The sequence below is a fragment of the Chelonoidis abingdonii genome, chromosome 24, assembly GCF_003597395.2.
Source record: "Chelonoidis abingdonii isolate Lonesome George chromosome 24, CheloAbing_2.0, whole genome shotgun sequence".
NCBI classification, from domain to species: Eukaryota; Metazoa; Chordata; order Testudines; family Testudinidae; genus Chelonoidis; species Chelonoidis abingdonii.
Window position 1 is genome coordinate 19,966,215 of NC_133792.1, and position 17,461 is coordinate 19,983,675.

The window sequence follows — 17,461 nt, forward strand, 5'->3', positions numbered from 1 at the left end:
AAGTCTATATGGCCATGACTTTCTGGGCAGCCTCCAGGATTAAACAGTGTGCATGGCCAGTCAGAGGGTGGCAGGGCACTGTCACGCTGCGTCTGCTGGGCAGTGCTTCCTGCAGCCCCTACTCTCCCCGGCTGCGCCTGGTGACAGCATGGGAAGACCAGCCAGCCCTGGCTCTGCAGTCGGGTTCTGGTCATACAGACCCTTACAGTTTAGTCAGAGATGCCTAATTATCACACACCTCCTCCTGCACACCTGTGCCCAGCGCGCATCACAGCCAGACACCTGGGTCCTAGCCGGCACCTGGGCTGTCGCTGAGGGGCTGACAGCGCTCCCAGGCCGACCCGGGACGCAAGCTTTCACCACCACAGGCACTGGAGGGCACGGGGCGGGGGGGCTAAGGCTGTGCAGTGCCAGGGCCACTGGGGAGGTGGGCGCCTGCTTTCCAGCATCTGCCCAGTAACCAAGGGCTGTGTTTAATAACTCACTGGCAGGTGGGCAGGCCAGACGCAGTGGGGAGGGGCGCTCAGACACGGTTTGGCATGGGGGGGGTCATAGTGTCCCAAGGCAGGTAGGGTCTGGTTGGGCAGAGCCAGCCTGGAATAACAGAGGCTAAGCTGTTGAATTCTGCTCAGGTCCGTCAAGGCATCTCCAGCCTCCCTAGGTGGGGCTCGAACCCGCCATCCTACCGTCTCCAAGAAGCTTTATTTGCTAGCGTTCCCGCCAATCCTCAACGCGCATGCGCGCAACCCTGGCCGTCTTCGGCTGACACTCGCCGGTGAGCCCTGAACCCTTAAAGGGATGGTTACATTTTCTGTCCGCCGACGCAGCCTATTTTACCCCCCACGAACCCTTTAAGCAACTCAACAGAGAGCGGAAAGAAACAAAATGTGTGTGGCGTCGAAGCGTACGCGCCTGCGTCATCACGTGAGGAGCGTGACACGTCGGCGGCGGTGGCCATTGGAGCCGGATGTTCCAAGATGGTGGATATTGTTGGTGTTGCGGCTTCTGGGAGGCGGGGAGGTGTTTGCTGCTGAAGGGGCTTCGCCTGCTGTGTGCACCCCCTGGGGGCCGAGCCGGCTTCCGCCAGGTGAGGGGAGCGGGCTCGGGTAGGCACTGGCTGGGGAAGTGGGGGATGGCCGGGGCTTTGGGGGTGGGAGGGAGTTTGGGGTTGGGGCTGGCCGGGGCGGAGTAGAGTCCGGGAGTGGGGCTGGTTTCGGGGGCATTTGAGAAGGGAAGCAGCTTTGGCCTGGGAGACTTGGAGCCACAACGCGAGAGGTCTGTAGGGTGCAGCCTGGCTGCTGGAAGCCTGGGGCATGAAGAGGTGTGGATGCTGCGTGGGAGAAGTCTGCAGGTAATTTGGTTAGGTCTCTGGGGCTGGGGGTGGGGGTATAGCCTGGGGACTATAGCTAAAGACTTGCTGGGCTTTTGGGTTAAAAGGTGTGGGCAGGTCTTCACATTGAGAGAAAGGATGGCCCAGTGGATAGGGTGCTGCCTTGGGCAGGTCACTTAGACTCTCTGCCTCAGTTCTGTATCTGTAAAATGCAGAGCTTAGCACTCCCCTATCAAACAGGGATGCTGTGAGCTTAAATAAATTAAAGATTGCGAAGTGCTTATTGAGGTGGGTGACATACAAGCATGATGTATAGATAGTAGGGGTGGAAGGTCCAGCACTGGGTACTTCAGGGACTGGCTGTCTGCGGTTACTCCACTTTCTCATATGTATTCGTATTGGTCCCCAAAACATGGTACCTAGTGTTCCCACCCTAGACAATTCTGATTTTTCTCAGGGTGCCTTTGTGGCCTATAAACAACATAAGCAGCTGTAGAATAGGGATTTTTTGGAAATCCTGAAGTTGGATTGCGGTCCCTGATGTGACATTTCATGATATTGCGACATGGCGGTGCTCAGATGTTGCAATGTATGGCTTTATACTGTCAGAATGAATTTGCAAAGATGGCAGTTGAAGTTTCTGTCCCTCCACTTACTTGACTGTGTTAGGGAAACCCAAGCTTCGCAGTAGATTAGAGTGTATGATTGCAGGTCTTAGTTGTGGGTAGATGTGGTGAATTAAGGCTATTTTGAAAGTATATAAATGTCTTTGTTTATTTTCAACAAGGCATTTAAAGTGCTCCCTTCAAAACGAAAGTCACCCTTTTTCAAACTGTTTTAGCTTCTTAGCCCTATACATAATTGAATAGGAGAGACTATGAGTACCAGCTGATGGTGGCTGAGTATTGCCTGAAAAAGTTGGGAACCACTGACCTAATTAACTAGTAATTTCTTTTCTAAACTAATGGAAAGGTTTATGTTGCTGTTGTCTGAGGGCTGCATGTTCAGCTCCATGTTCTTGGTTCCAGGAGCATCAGAGCAATATTCGTATTTATGTGGAAACTGGTAGGAAGGTTTTTTCACTACTGTTGTAGCATGATGATGTTCCACAGTAAGTTAGATGTCATCCATGCATGCAGGAAGATGTTCTGGACAGCTTGTTGTTTGTGGCCCTGATCCTGTAATTGGATCCATACGAACACAGGGATTTGCCCATACAAATCCAACTGCAGGATTATGACCTAAGATGACAAGTAACATATAAAAGGTTTGGGAGAATAATAAATCATACAATTGAATTTTTAAAAAGTGTTCAGTTGTTATGCTTCTAGGGTTGGAGAAAAACTACCTTGCAGAATAGAAAGACACTGGTGTACTTTTGCAGGATCTTCTGTGATAAAAGAGTAAAAGCTGTGTTTGGCAATTTACCAACCGGAAAGCTTTAGAAACCGGCATTTCTGATATCTCCCAATACAAATCTTCAGAAGTGGCGACGTGTCTCTGCTGCTCCTAGGCGGAGGAACAGCCATGGGGCCTCTGTGCGCTACCTCTGCCTCGAGTTCTAGCACCGCAGCTCCTATTGGCCAGGAACCATGGCCAATGGGAATTGCGGGGGTGGCACCTGCAGGTGGAGGCAATGTGTAAAGCCGCCTGGCTGCGCCTTCACCTAGGAGCAGCAGGGACATGTTGCCACTTGCAAGAAGCCGCCCGAGGTGAGCGCTGCCCAGATCTGGCACCCCAAAACTCCTCCCGTGCCCCAGCCTCCTGCCCTGAGCCCCCTCCCACACCTAAACTCGCTTCCAGAGCCTGCACCTCACATCTCCCCTCGTGCACCCAAACTTCCTCCCTCGGTAAGTATAACTCTTAATTAACCAGAATTTTTGACTAACCAGCACCCCCCGTTCTCCCAACATGCTTGATAACAGTTCACAAGCTCTTATCTCTGCTTGTGTCAAAAGCATAGCAGAGATGTTGAGGAAATTGAATTCCTGTCATCGCAGCCAAAACCACAGTTGCCTCTGGATCTTGTTTTGATAGTTAAAATTGCTTAATTGGGTCTGTTTTGATCACTGAGTAAATTATGCATAAAATATTTATGACCCAAGATCTTCAGTTAGAATACTGATTACAGATTTACCTAACTGTATTTGTGCTGTTCACATATTCCTGCAATGATGTTGACAAACTTGTAATAGATAACTAATTTAACTACTTTGGTTTGTGCGTATTGTAGTGTCATTGTACATGGGTTATGGTACACTAAGGATGTTAGGAAGGAGGTACGCAACATTGAAAAGCTCTGTGGAGAAAGTAATAGGTCTTCATTCATTGTTCACTGCTTCATGCTAACATTTGTCACATTCCACTTTAGTAGTTCCCATTTAAGCTCCACAGAAAATCCTAAGCTAAACAAAGAGAATTTTTCCAGATTATACCAGGGTGTATAATTTACTCCATTAAGATGTTTTTCAAAGAATTAAGAAAGCTGTAGAAACTTATAACAGATGATCAAAACTAGAATGATATAAGCTTTATTTAGCTAGGCTGTCTTTGGGGTAAATGATCACCTCAAGTACATCTGTTGCAGTCAAACGTCACTAAATGTTGCAGATGCTATTCAATGAATTTCAATAGTTTCTTGTTTGGGTGCAAATCCTGATCCATTGCAAAAATTCAGATTTCTACTATGATGTCACTCTTGACACATAATAAATTGTAAAAATGAAGGATCGTATGAATATAAATATTTTAATGTGAATGGCAAGAAATTTATGAGATTGGGGGGAAAAATCTGTGCTATTCGGCATGCTTAAATAGAAAACTGTGTGTGTGAATAAAGCATGTCTGAGACAGAAGCTGATCTTTCTGAAACACTCCTTATGCTGTATTTTTTTGAATAAACTGTCTTGGGGCTATGTAATAATGTTAGTTAATACAGGTTTCAGAGTAGCAGCCGTGTTAGTTAGTATCTGTAAAAAGAACAGGCGTACTTGTGGCACCGTAGAGACTAACAAATTTATTTGAGCATAAGCTTTTGTGGGCTACAGAATTCAGTATAGAATTAAGTCCAATATCTAGTCAGACACTAGACAAAATGCAGACATAAATGTTTTATCCTTTGTGGATAATACTGAAAGTTAGAGGTGGTGGTGATGTCATAACCCTCAGGACACTATTAAATTAATTAAGAACACCAAACATATCTCTTCATAAAGCATGTTGCTAGGAGGCAATAAGAAAGAAAAAAAAAAAACTACAGTCTGGTTCTTGAATTTGCATTGCAATCTGAGTTTTTTTAGTTGGCCTCTGGAAAGACAGTCACATGAGCTTTCAGTGGAATTATTTTGCTCACTGAGCGATCGATTCTGTAAACATGCTAACATATTACTTTGAGCAATCACACTGACTATGTTGGGCCCTCAGCTTGACTGTTCTTATATGTATTAATACATCTTTTAGATATTACTTTAACTCTTAAAGCTTAAGCCCAATTTTTCAGATTTTAGCTATATCTTTTTGGGGTGTTCTAATGACTTTTTTTTTTAAACAGTTCATTTTCCTTTGTTTAGGTGTTGTTTACATAGGAAAGCTTTTTTAGTATAACTAAAGGAGTGAATTTAATCTAGTGGAGACGCAGTTTGTACCAGCAGAATAAGTTGTACTGGCCAAAACATACCACAAGTTCCCCAAACAAAATAAGTTATACTGAGAAAAGGAGTTTGGCGTTATAAACTGCAAATACGCTAGGGCTTTTGCCGGCATAGCTATGCCAATCGGGAGTGTGATTTTTTTTTTTTCATTTTTTTTCATTTCCTACTCCTAACTGACATAGCTATGTTAGCAAAACTTGCAAGTGCAGAGCAGGCCTAAGAGTGGCTTTTTTTGCTTTATTTTATGTTACTTGGGGAAGAGGTTTAAGCTAAATAAAAAAATCCCCCCTTACATTGGAGTAAGTGTCCACATTGGGTTATCAGTGTGTCTATACCTGGATGCTATACTTTGATATAACTGATAAACTTTGTTTTCGGTAACCTTTTCTGGGACTGCCATTTTTATGCAATTGTAGATTTTCTGTAGCCATTAGGTGACTAACATTTAGTAGGCCATTGTGCATTATCAACCAATAAAACTTTGAAATACAAGAGTTTCCACTCTAGATGGGAACACTCTAGTTGGATTGGCTTTGAGATTGTGTAGCCATCATCATTCTCATTTACTTAAAACAAAAAACAAATAAACCAAAAACTCTTCTGTTAATTTTAAGTTTTGGAAAAATTTTTTTTCCACATTGATATTGTCGATTAAAACCACTTGCTTTCATCACTTTAATAACCTGCACAGTTTGTGTTTTTAATCTCGTATACACCTTTTCTACTTGCTGTGTGTGATCTGTTTATTAACTTTGATCCAGAAAAGGATGCATCTTCCTTTCTTGGGCCTCTAAAATAAGTTTTTGGTTAGAATTCTTTTTTTATTCCTGAGGTCTGCAAAAAAGAGAACAAGTAATTAATGAAAAGTAGGACTCTTCACTAATTTTGAATTTGCTAATTATCAGTTGTTACAAGAACACTGAAGATATTAGTATTTTGCTGTTTTGTGTGTGTTTGATAAGATATTGTTAAGAACAAAGACCCTCTCAGAAATGTGGAAGTCAATATTTATATTGTAAAACACCTGATTTCTCTACCCAACTATATTTTCAAAAACAAGTTTTTGAGTAAACTAAAAAATGTATAAACTGAAAATAAAAATTTTGTTCACAAGAAATTATGGTTTCCACTTGAACTATTGTCTTACATTTCTGGTTTCCACTTTCCCATGCATTGCCTGAGAACAACTAGTACAATGAAAACAAAAACGTTAATAATTTTAGTGTAAAAACCTGAAAACTTAATTGTGGAAAAATAAATATAAGGGGATGTCCAAAACAGATTCTTAGAAGCATGTTCATTTTCTAAGTATGTGGAATCAGGAGCTGCTGACTAGGCAGGGTTTCCTGGTAACATCCTGGTTGGCAGTAGTTGTGCCTTGCTGGGAAACCTTCTCTCAGATATCAAGGCAGAGAGAAATGATTACAATATTTGAAAACTCTTTGAATTGTTAGATGTGTTTTGTAGCAACTAACGTTCCCTGACATGGATTAAGCATGAAACTTTTTAAAAAAAGAATTTTAAAGAAAAATTAGTCATGCTTGAAACTAACAAACCGAAGTTTAATATTTCTATTCAAAAGCCTACCATTAACTCAATTCTTCTGCTCCTCCTCCCTATCTCAACAAAAGATTTGCATTGGATATAAAGCAATAACTGGAGCATTGTAATGAGGTGCATTGGCCATTTGGTCCCCGTGAAGGGGGACCCCGATAGCTTGACCCCCTTCTCAATGATTCCACTTAAAGAGGGGCTGCATTACCATGACCGATGAGCTACAGTAATACAAATAATAAATAGTAATGAGAGACTGTATTCATTAGAAGCCAGGAAAAGTTGCCTTTGGGAAATATATAAGGGCTATCCTGCTCCATGGCTTTATGTGCTTTGTGTTTTTGAAGTTTTACAGACTGAATGCAGCCAGAGACTTTTTGCCAAGATTATATTTTGATTAAGCTGAGGTTTTTGCATTTAATCCCTTCTCTAGCTGCTTAGCTCCTCACCCAGTCACAAACATCATTCTGTTGTTGTTTCTTAACATACAACTCTTGCTGTCAAAAGACACAAGTTGCGTAGCCAGAAATTTAAAGGTGGTTTTAAATAGGTTCTAGTCATCTGATTGCCATTGACTTTGGGAGTCATATTGCTAAAGCACTGCACAACTCTTGATTGCCTTTTATTATGAAGGATAAACAAAAATGTATCCAATAGATGACACAACTACTGTGGATACTTTTCTCTCCATGATGCAAACTACATTAATAGCATATTTCTATTAAAGAAAGGTCCCACTGTGTAGTACAGGACTAGTAATAATGCCCTAGATCTCATATAAATCACCATTGCTTGTTTTATTTTAATTTTTTTTACGTGGTACAGTATTATAAATGGAAAAATACAGGGTCTTAACTAACTTATGAAAACTGCTGTTGCACAACCAACTGAATTCTTATAATTCATACCAGTGAGTTTAAGTTGAGATGGAAAACTTCCAAAACAGTCCTATTAAAATTAACCAGAGAGCATATATATTTTGACGAACTTCAAAGTAGAATTTAGACTGTATTTTAAGTTTAAAATACTCTGCTTCTGGTAATGTAACCCTTCCCTTCCCCTCGCCCCAGAATGTCTTGCAGTGATAAAAGTGGAATGTGCTGAATTAATGCAAATAACATTTTATGTTCTTTATATGGATTTTTCTGAAAGTAATATGCTTTTACTCCATCCATACAGCTCTTCCTGTGTTTAAATACAGCTCAAGCTAAAACGCTTTCGAAGAAAGTATGAGAAGCAGATTGTTTCTTAATATCTTCCACTAGTGCACTACCACTAACGGGTGCTACCAATGGTGGGAGTGCTAGTATTGCTCAGTTGCTGATATTTTTGCCACTCTATTGTCTAATCCTGCTTAAAGCAAGTCTAGACAACATGATGGTATAAATGTCACCGCACTAGTGCTACCGCTGTTAGTACAAGACTTTACAAAAGAGCTCAGCATAAGTGTAAAAGTCAGTGTAAACATTGCCTGGGTCCAAACCGTATTTAAAGACTTTTCCCTGTGGGGTTTTTTTTTTTTTACATTGTTTTTAAAATGGTTTGGCTTTATTTGCACTGAGTGGCCAAACAGTGTTAGATGGAACCTTGTGTATAAATACAATTATAAGTCCAGTGTAGTGAAAACTCAATGTGTGAAATAAATATACATTCTAGAAAAACTGGCAAATATTTTATTTTTGAGAATCCTGTGTCTTCAGCAGATCACTTTCTGAAAATTCTTTCTTTTAGGAGAAAAAAACAGAATGAGATTTTTTTAAATGCTGAGTTTTCTTAGAGTGGAATGTGAAAGTAATTTGTCTTTATGTTCTCCTTTTCAGTGTGGGGGAAAAAGGAAAACCTGTCTACAGCATTATTGGTGGTTCTCCAAACAGAATTTGACTTTGCTAGAAATTCATCATGCAGCCACCTCCACAGACAGTTCCAGCAGGAGTTGGTGGACCGCCTCCTGCAGGAATTGCTCGTAACACGTATTGGCGAAACAGCCCATTTAGTAGACGGGCAAATGCACCGGTCTCAGGAGCAACTGCCCCAGTGCAGCCTGTGACAGACCCTTTTGCATTTGGCAAGCAAACTCCACAAGGTTCCCTGTTAGGTAATCCATCCAAAGGCAATCCCCTGGTTATGCCAGGTCCTGCTCCATCAGTGTTTCCTAGGCCAGCTGGTGTGCATTCTTCTCAATCATATGCAGGGGATAATTCTCGTGGACTGCCTACATCTTTACCAACATCTGTATCTCAACCAGGAATAACTTCAAATACTTTTTCTAATGTGGTCACTCCTTCATCACCAGCACATATTATAAATAGCACTGGAGAAATGCATCCAAGTGCAGAACATGGACCCCATAACTCTTCAACACAGTCGCTTTATAATACAGGAGCAGCACATGAAAGTTCTCTCAGTGGACATCCGGCTATGGCGCATGTGGCAAACAGACCCCTAAGCAGACAAGATATTAATAGGGATCCAAACAACACTGGTTCAGTGCCTACAACAGCACCATTCCTCCCTCCACCTCTTCAACAAACCCCACCTCAGTGGAGACCCATTCGAGATAACCTGCAGCCTCAAGTTCAGAACTACTGGCCCTACACTGAGCCACCTTCTCAGAATGCAGTTTATAGCGTTTCTCACTCTTCTGCTGTTACGTCCCATCTTCCTCCCCAAGCAAATCTGCATCAGGGAACTGTACGTCAACATATTCCACAAAGTACCATGCAAGCACCTTTGCCCATTGGTGGTGAAAAGAATGAGATAAGCAGCTTCCCAGTTGCCAACCACCATGTGAACAGCTTTCAGCCTGAAAATATGTTTAGACAAAATATAAGAGTGACTAATCCTTGGCCAAGTCAACCATACCAAGAACAGTTTTACCCACAGCCTCTTTTACCAGACTCTGGTTTTGTTAATGCCATCACTCAGGAAAATAACTCACAAAAACAATCTCAAAATGTGTCTGAAACACCAACTGGACATACATCCACAAATGCAGATTCAGGAACTCTCTCCATGTTTTTCAAAGGGGATGAGGCAGAAAATGAAGAAATACTTTCATCAGAAAAAAAAGATCTGTCTGGTAAAGCTAATTATGATGCTTGTCAGCTAAATTCAGGGCATATATATCACCAACCATTGCCTCCTCAGCAGGCTGCAGCTAGTGTTCTCTGTCAACCACAGATTAGCACAAGCTCAGCTAATGAGGCAGTGCAAAAGGGAATGGATGGCCAATATTTTTCTAAAACTATAAGCAGCCAGCATGAGACACAGACCAGTAAAAAAACTATGAATATTAGTGATGACAAAGCAAATGTTAGCAAACCTCGTGAGAACGTTGGGTCGCATTATGAAAATGTTGAGAACCTGGAATGCATTCAGAATCAAGAAGTTCTGCCAAGCGAACCACAGACTATTAATCGCTCATCCCCAAATGTAGGTTCTGATCTGTACAGATATGGGTCACTACCAGGGCAGTTGCTTCCAAAGAACACCATCGTGAGCCATGCAGAAAGAGGACCAAATCTAGAGGCACCCGACTTGTTATCTCATCCTGTCCGATCTGACAGCGTATCCTCAAACTACAGTAACATAAGCCACAAGAGTGTTTCTAGTTCAACAAGACCTCAAGAGCTTGTTGGTACATTTATTCAGCAAGAAAGTGGGAAGCCTGATGAGGAGTCCTCTGCCAGTTTCTTTAAGCAGATTGACTCCTCTCCTTTGGGAGGAGATTCGAGTGAGCCAAATATCAGCAAGAATTACCATAGTAATCTGTCCCAGCCTCCAACTCCAAGCCCCCCCAAACCTACAGGAATATTTCAGACAAGTGCAAATAGTTCTTTTGAACCAGTAAGGTCCCATGGGGTTGGGGTAAAATCTGCAGAGGTTGACCAAGCAAAGATGGTGGTTGAACTAAGAGAGAACCACCCAAACCAAAAGAATATTAAGAAAAGTACGGCTATGCCAGCTGCCTCACCAGGTAATCTTGAACAGCCACCAGATAACCTAGAAACTATTTTCATGCCCCAAGTATATCCATTGCCTCTTACAGTCACTGGTGAACCTGGAAACATTTTGCAGCCTGCTAGTGGACCTGTTGTGGAAAACATACAATTGGTACCTGAGAAAAGACCCTCAACAAGAGCACAAGGAACAACTAAGAAGTGTGAGAGTCCAGCAACAACTCTCTGGGCTCACAATGAGTTACCTAACTTTGGGGGCAATGTTCTTCTAGCCCCTGCCGCTCCTGCAGTGTATGTACCTGCCAAACAGACAGTGGAAATTATTCAACCGCCTGAAGAAGGGCTGTCTGGTCAGCAGCCAGATAAACCAGAGTGTGTTCCTGTGCAACTATCCCAGCATGGAAACGCCTCTTCTGAAAACCTTGAGAATCCTCCCAAAATGGGAGAAGAGGAGACACTTCAGTCTCAGGCAAGTTCAGGTTATGCAAGTTTGTTGTCTTCTCCACCCACGGACTCTCTGCAAAATCACCCTATCTTGATCGCCCAGCCTAATCAAACCTATAATTTGGCTCAGCCAATTAATTTTTCTCTTTCTTTATGTAATCAGCTAACCAGGAATGAAAATAATCTTTCACTGAAAGATCCTGGAGTTGAAGATAAACCTGTAACAGGACTCCAAGCTCCACATGCTGGTGGGATCCCCTCTGGGGAAAATGTGCCACTGTCTGTGATGCAGGTTGGATCTTCAGTTAATACTCCTCCATCTTCTAATCTGTCAGATTCTAATTTATTACAAAGCCCTGTTAATTCTTCAGAAATCACCTCAAATCAATCCACAAATTTGTTGATGCAACCTCCATCTCAAACTCCAATTAATTTGGCTCCAGAAGGTCAAAAGAATGCAAATTCAGAAGGTTGTCTGCCTGAATTTGCAAGTAAACCAGGATCTAACTCAGCTGTTTCTCCTGGGACAAATCTCCCCAGTGGGAATGCAAGTGTATTATTAGTTCCACCAGTGAATACCATGGTGCCTAATAATAATTCTACAAATGACTCACATAGTCATGAAGAAACTTCTGGAGCACTCGATTTTACAGTAACACGGACATTGGACAAAAGCAGGACCAGTAATCCTGTGCAGATGCATAATCCATTACTTTCTTGTGGTCCAGTATTTCCTCAGCAACCAGTCAATCATGCTAGCCTGGTGGTGCCAGACACACATGACAAACAACATTTCTATCAACAGGTAACAAAAGATGTGCAGCTTCAGGCTCCATCAGACAGAGCCACACAGGGGGCATTGCTTTCTCAGCAACAAAAGCAAACTGCTCAAATGCCGCAAACAGTACCTTCTGGGCAGTCCTTGGTTCCTTCAAATTATCAGATGGCTTCAGGAATTAAATTTACCCAAGCACCACAGCAACAAGAGAATCAGGTGTCAACTAATAGGTATTATCCAGCAGGTCCCCCAGAGGGTAGTTCAACACAGCCACCAACAAGCTATAGTCAAACAAGTCCTGATAAACAACCATTTTCTGGTCAGTCATTGAGTGCTCCAACTTCATCAGCCTCTGTTACCAACAGTCATCCAGCCATGCCAACCATGCAACAAGAACAAAACCCACCACCACCTCAGACTCCTCAGGATGCCTGTGGGCCACCACAAAACCCTTACTACTATTACAGACATCCTTATGATGCTTATCAGACTCCATATCCACAGCCTTACACTCCCCTGGATCCTAGAACAGCAGCTCATCTCTATTACCAGGTAGAGCAGGAACTTTTTTCTCTTCTCTCATACACCTCTACCTCGATATAATGCTGTCCTCAGGAGCCAAAAACTCTTACCGCATTATAGGTGAAACCGTGTTACATGGAACTTGATTTGAACCGCCAGAGTGCACACTCCCCCCCCCACCCGCCCAAGCACAGCTTTACTGCATTATATCTGAATTCGTGTTATATCAGGTGGTGTTATAACGGGGTAGAGGTGTAATTGTATTGATGTATTTAGTAACTTCTTTTTGTCTTTGAATCATAATGAAGTGTTTGTAGTGATCAAAAATATAGCATTTATCTTGAAAGATTCACTTTATATTTCATTATAGAGTGAAATCACAGTGTCAATAACATAATGCAAGAACTCAACAAAACTAGATAATGGGAAAGCTTTTGGAAGGATTTTTTGGTAACATTTTCATTACTAACTGGCACTTTTAAAGCTGACAAATATGATACATATCTGATGTCAGAAAGCAGAATCAAAATTAGTAGAAAAATTAGTTTACAATCAGGAGTGTGAAAACCCAAACATATAAAGACAGAACTGAAAATGTTGGATAAATTATAAACAGATTTAAGATAGGAAATGAGTATTAATACTGTTAACTTCCAGGAGTGACAGTGACTGCTATCGGAACACTGTTTTCTTGGCCTATGTGAAAAAGATGGTAGTTTCAACCTTGTCCTAGTGGGACGGATGTCCAAATCCTAAAAATGCCCTACCTGCCAGGTGGGACTATTGACAGTTTCAGAAGTATTTTCTTAAATTTGGGTTTTCTGGCACGTTGTCAGGCAACAATGTAGGCATCTGTACCCTTCGTGGCAAAATAAAGTACTTTAGTATCCATGGCTGTCAATACAGCATCTTTCGTGGGTGCTAATTTCAGTTTTTTAAGATGATGGGGAGAGGAAGGGGTTAGCCATAGCAAAATGTGTTTGGGGTGAGGGGGTGAGGGTTTTTTTTTAATAATTCTATGTCAGATTTTCAAACAATTTAATTTACTAGTTGGTAATCTGTAAACCTCTCTTCTCGAGGATGATGTCTATGGACAATATGGTCCCCGGTACCAGCACTATGATAGAAGCAATGCTGCCTATGCAGAGCCTGGTGGTTATCGATACGGTGAGCCTGAGCGTCCTAGTTCCAGAGCTAGTCAGTGCTCTGATCGACCTCCTTCTAGGTATGTAATTATGGAACTATGCAAAAGTTTAGGGTGTCCTGATGGATTAAATTTAATTATGCATAATGAACTTTTATCTTGTGTAGCTCACAGGATGGGACCTAGAGGGTGGAAATGAGTCTGTCAATATTGACAAAACTTGCTATTAAACACATAATCCAAAAATATGAATTGCAGATTGTTTGCTGCCTTTAGAGATGAGGGAACACGATGCCATGTATAAAATGACAATGATATGATTCCGATCATCTCCTTACTGCTCCTTAAACCTTCCTTCATGGCCATTTGTAGGCTTTCATTACTGTCTTCCCATTAGAGGGGGCTCAACAATAGAATCAGTACTGATTTTACCTATTTTCTGTCTGTCCACTGAGAGAGCAATGCAGATTACAGCCTCTTGTTAGAGTTTAAGAGTAATGTTTACAAAGCTGAGTGTAAGCGGGAAATTCTCCAATCCTGTTAACAAATGGCATTTCTGCATGTACCTCCTGGGATTTGCTTTTGAAAACATACCAGTACATGTTGCCTACTGAGACACAGATTTTTGTTCTCAGATGGGAGGGAGGATATGAGTCAGATGAAAAGGTCCACAATTCTGCATCAGGTCAACTTTTCCAGAGTTGTGGAAGGGAATGTGGCAAAACAAGCCTGAAGTAAGAGGATGAATTGAAATTACTAATGTCAATCAAGAAGCAACCAGTTTCCCTTTTCAAGGGTAACTAATTTATAATTAATATTACATGAGTGATTTGTATGACTTTTTCATCTATCACAAGATATTGCTGTAGCTACGACATGTAAATTAGAAGTCAACAGGCTTTGAGAGCATGGATTGTCCACTGGAAAACATTAACCTCCCACCAGTTGTCATCAGCTATATTTTCAGTAATTCTGCTATGAAACCTTTTACCTGGAGTAATATGTATTGACAGCCTCTAAAAGGGAATGGAGGAAGTTATGGGTTTAAGGAGCAGTACAAACAGCTGCAATAGTCTTGTGCACATCTGAACCTCAAAAAAAATAGTGAGAATTTGTGGTGAGATGAGTTAATGGGATTGCTTTCTCTTAATAGCACTGTTCTCAGTGCACATCATCACTCTTACAGATAGTATTTCAAAGCTCCTTGGAATCACAGCCTTGTAAAATTATTCTTACCCTCTCGCTGTACATTTTTTTTTTAAAGAGATAAATAAAATTTAGTCTTTATCGTAATAGAGAGCAGACAAGTAGATTTTTGTTTGGGTTGATTAAATTTTCCTGACAATTTGTGCAGTTACACAACTTTACTGGTCCTTCTGTCTAAATGTTTTTAATGCTTTTATAAAGTTCATATCTACCGTGCTAAGACTGAGCAAAACTAAATAATTATTTTATATTTAACCAAAATAACTGATTTCTTCTATTAAAAATCAGTGTTTTATTGCACAATCCTTGACTTAACTCATGGTCCTGGCTCACAGTGATAAGTTAAAATTTTCAAAAGATACAAATGGGAACTGGTTGCCTTAGCTGCCTTTTGAAAATCTCTCCCAAAGTAGTCCAGATTGACAAAATCTTATCAGATCAAATTCACTCCTGCAAGAGTGGATGCTGTCTTTACAAGCCTCCCACTCACTGTTACGCTGCTTGCACCTCTCTTCACCTATTCAGGCACTCGCTGACTGTACACTACCAATTATGTGATGGTTTTGTGGTGTGGACAGACTTTCAGATTCATTTAATTGGTGGCATTGGTTACTAAAAAATTAATCCTGCAGAAATGGAAAAGTTGATCCCTACCAAACATTTGTTCCTGGTTCAATAATATGGCTGATCTCACATGAGTGGCTCTAGAGCTGAGAATAGTTACCTAAAAATCTAGTTAGCTATACTGGCAGCCTCAGTAGAGAAGCCAGTAAGAATGCCAATTGTAGAAATTTGACTGTCCATAAGTGACTGGAGCGACCACCAAATCTGTTCACAAACCACTTAAGCTATTGTATGGTAACACCTTTCAGTCACTGATAGTATGGAATGATTTGAATTAGTGATGTTCTGGTATATAGGCTTTAGTTCCCTGAACCTTCCACTTCCTGTAACTGCAATTTTTTAAAAACTGTAACACTAGATATTCTGTTGTCAGTGAGAATAACCGTCATCAGCTGTGTGTATCCTCTAACAACTTTAAGAATAGTCACTATGCCTGTTTTAATCGTGGTATTTTATCTCCCTTATTTTTTTCCTCTTTCAGACAGGGATATACTGAAGATTATTATAATCCGAAAAGTGGTTGGAATGATTACTATGCAGACTACTATGCAAACCCATATAATTATGGAGGTACAGTTGGACAATGGAATTCTAAATTTTTCTGAGTTTAGTTGGTTCAGAAAAAACATGGGAAGTATATTAAAATTAGCATCAGAGAACTGTTATAAAACTAAATTTGTGGTCTTTTACTGAAATGATGATATTGTCGTATTTTCCACAGCTAATGAGAATAAAGCTTTCAGTTTGTTGAAAACTGATCCTCCTGCATTGTGGTTGTCCTTATTGCTTTGCTATCATCTCTGTATCTGTGGTTCAGTAGGAGGAAAAAGCAGAGAATTAAGTTTGAATTTGTTGTTTCGATTCCCTATTTGACAATGAGGAAAATGGTCAAAACTTTTCTTTTGCCTTAATTTATCATGGTAAAATTATATGGTGGCACATGTATGGGATTGCCTGCTGTAGTGTACAACATATATCACTGTGCCCACTTGTGCCTGAACACATGTATTGTGGACAAATCCTTAATCACTGGAAAACTAGTTAATGATCAGAAGATAAATTGACTCTACCTCAAAATGTAGTGCTCCGCACAAATAATATGCCCCACAGTCACCCATGGGTTAACAGTGTTCTGGAGATAGCACTTGAATTCTGTCAGACCAATGGGTTCTCTCTCCAAACTCCAGGATTTTATATTGAGAGTTTCCATATCTTCTTGTAGAAATAATTTTATCATAATTTAGCCTCATAGTAATTCAAATGAAAAGATCTATTAAATTGCAGAGACCATCCTCTTGAAAGAGTACAGTACAGTATCCAGATAAGGTGCATAACAGTAATCTGATAACTACACTTGGATGTAACCAAATTTATCACAGGGACATGAAATTGATATACAGTTTTTTTGCTTACGGTTCAACAATTCTGTCTATAACTTTTATTTGATCTCATCTGGTTGTAGCAAAATGTATGAGTATACATATTTCTAATAAAATTAGTATCTCAACTTTGTTTTGAAAGCTTTTTTTTTTAATTGGATTTGTACAGTAGTTATCTCAGATGTTAACAAAACAAAGGTGTATGCATTTCAGGAGGGAACAAATAGAGACGTTCTGTGAGCAACTTACTGGGCAAAGATTTTAGATTAAGCCCTTTTTTTTTTTTTTTTTTTTTTTTTAAGATCCAAGTCGCTGGGAACGTTATCCATCAGCATATGACTCCAGATATAGAGATCCCAGAGGTTATGACCAGAGATACTGGTATGACACTGAACAGAATCCATACCAAAAGAGAGAGGCATATCCATATGATAACAGGTTTGATCCATGCCCTTTATTTAGAGGCTTTGAGATATGGCTCTTTAGTGTAATTTACTGAAACTTTTGATTATCCAGAAAGCTTCAGAGTTACAAGTTATTCTGTAAAAGTTCTGGGCATTTTTTAATTCATTTTGAGAAAAGTACTTACTCGAGGTAGGCAAATCTATTGCATGACGAGACTGAAAATGTTTGAGGTATAAAACAGGATTTTTTAAAAGTGTTCTTTATCAGTCTGTTGTGTTCTTTATGGCGAGGAGAATTGTTATGGAAATTGATGTACGTTGGATAAACCAGCTTTGAGAGAATGATTTTAGGAAAATAGGACTTGTTTTGTAACTAGCTTTTAAATGGCTTAGTACAGAGTCTAAACAGAAACCAACATAGGAAAATGTTCTTCAAGTTTTCTGTGTTTAGATGGATTCAGAATGGG

General features: G+C 40.6%; 1 protein-coding gene across 7 annotated transcripts in view; it reads left to right on the top strand.

Annotated features, from left to right (window-relative positions):
• The first annotated feature begins 942 nt into the window (after positions 1-942).
• SEC16A (SEC16 homolog A, endoplasmic reticulum export factor) overlaps positions 943-17,461 on the top strand; it is a 45,250-nt gene continuing 28,731 nt past the window's right edge. For 6 of the 7 annotated variants that reach the window (XM_075060560.1, XM_075060563.1, XM_075060561.1 and 3 more), the window contains exons 1-5: positions 943-1,087; positions 8,355-12,267; positions 13,317-13,462; positions 15,693-15,781; positions 16,893-17,028. In XM_075060560.1, the coding sequence (XP_074916661.1) occupies positions 8,434-12,267; positions 13,317-13,462; positions 15,693-15,781; positions 16,893-17,028 (4,205 nt within the window). In that variant the 5' untranslated portion in view covers positions 943-1,087; positions 8,355-8,433. The remainder of the gene's footprint in view (positions 1,088-8,354; positions 12,268-13,316; positions 13,463-15,692; positions 15,782-16,892; positions 17,029-17,461) is intronic. The other variant, XM_075060566.1, reaches the window with a different exon arrangement.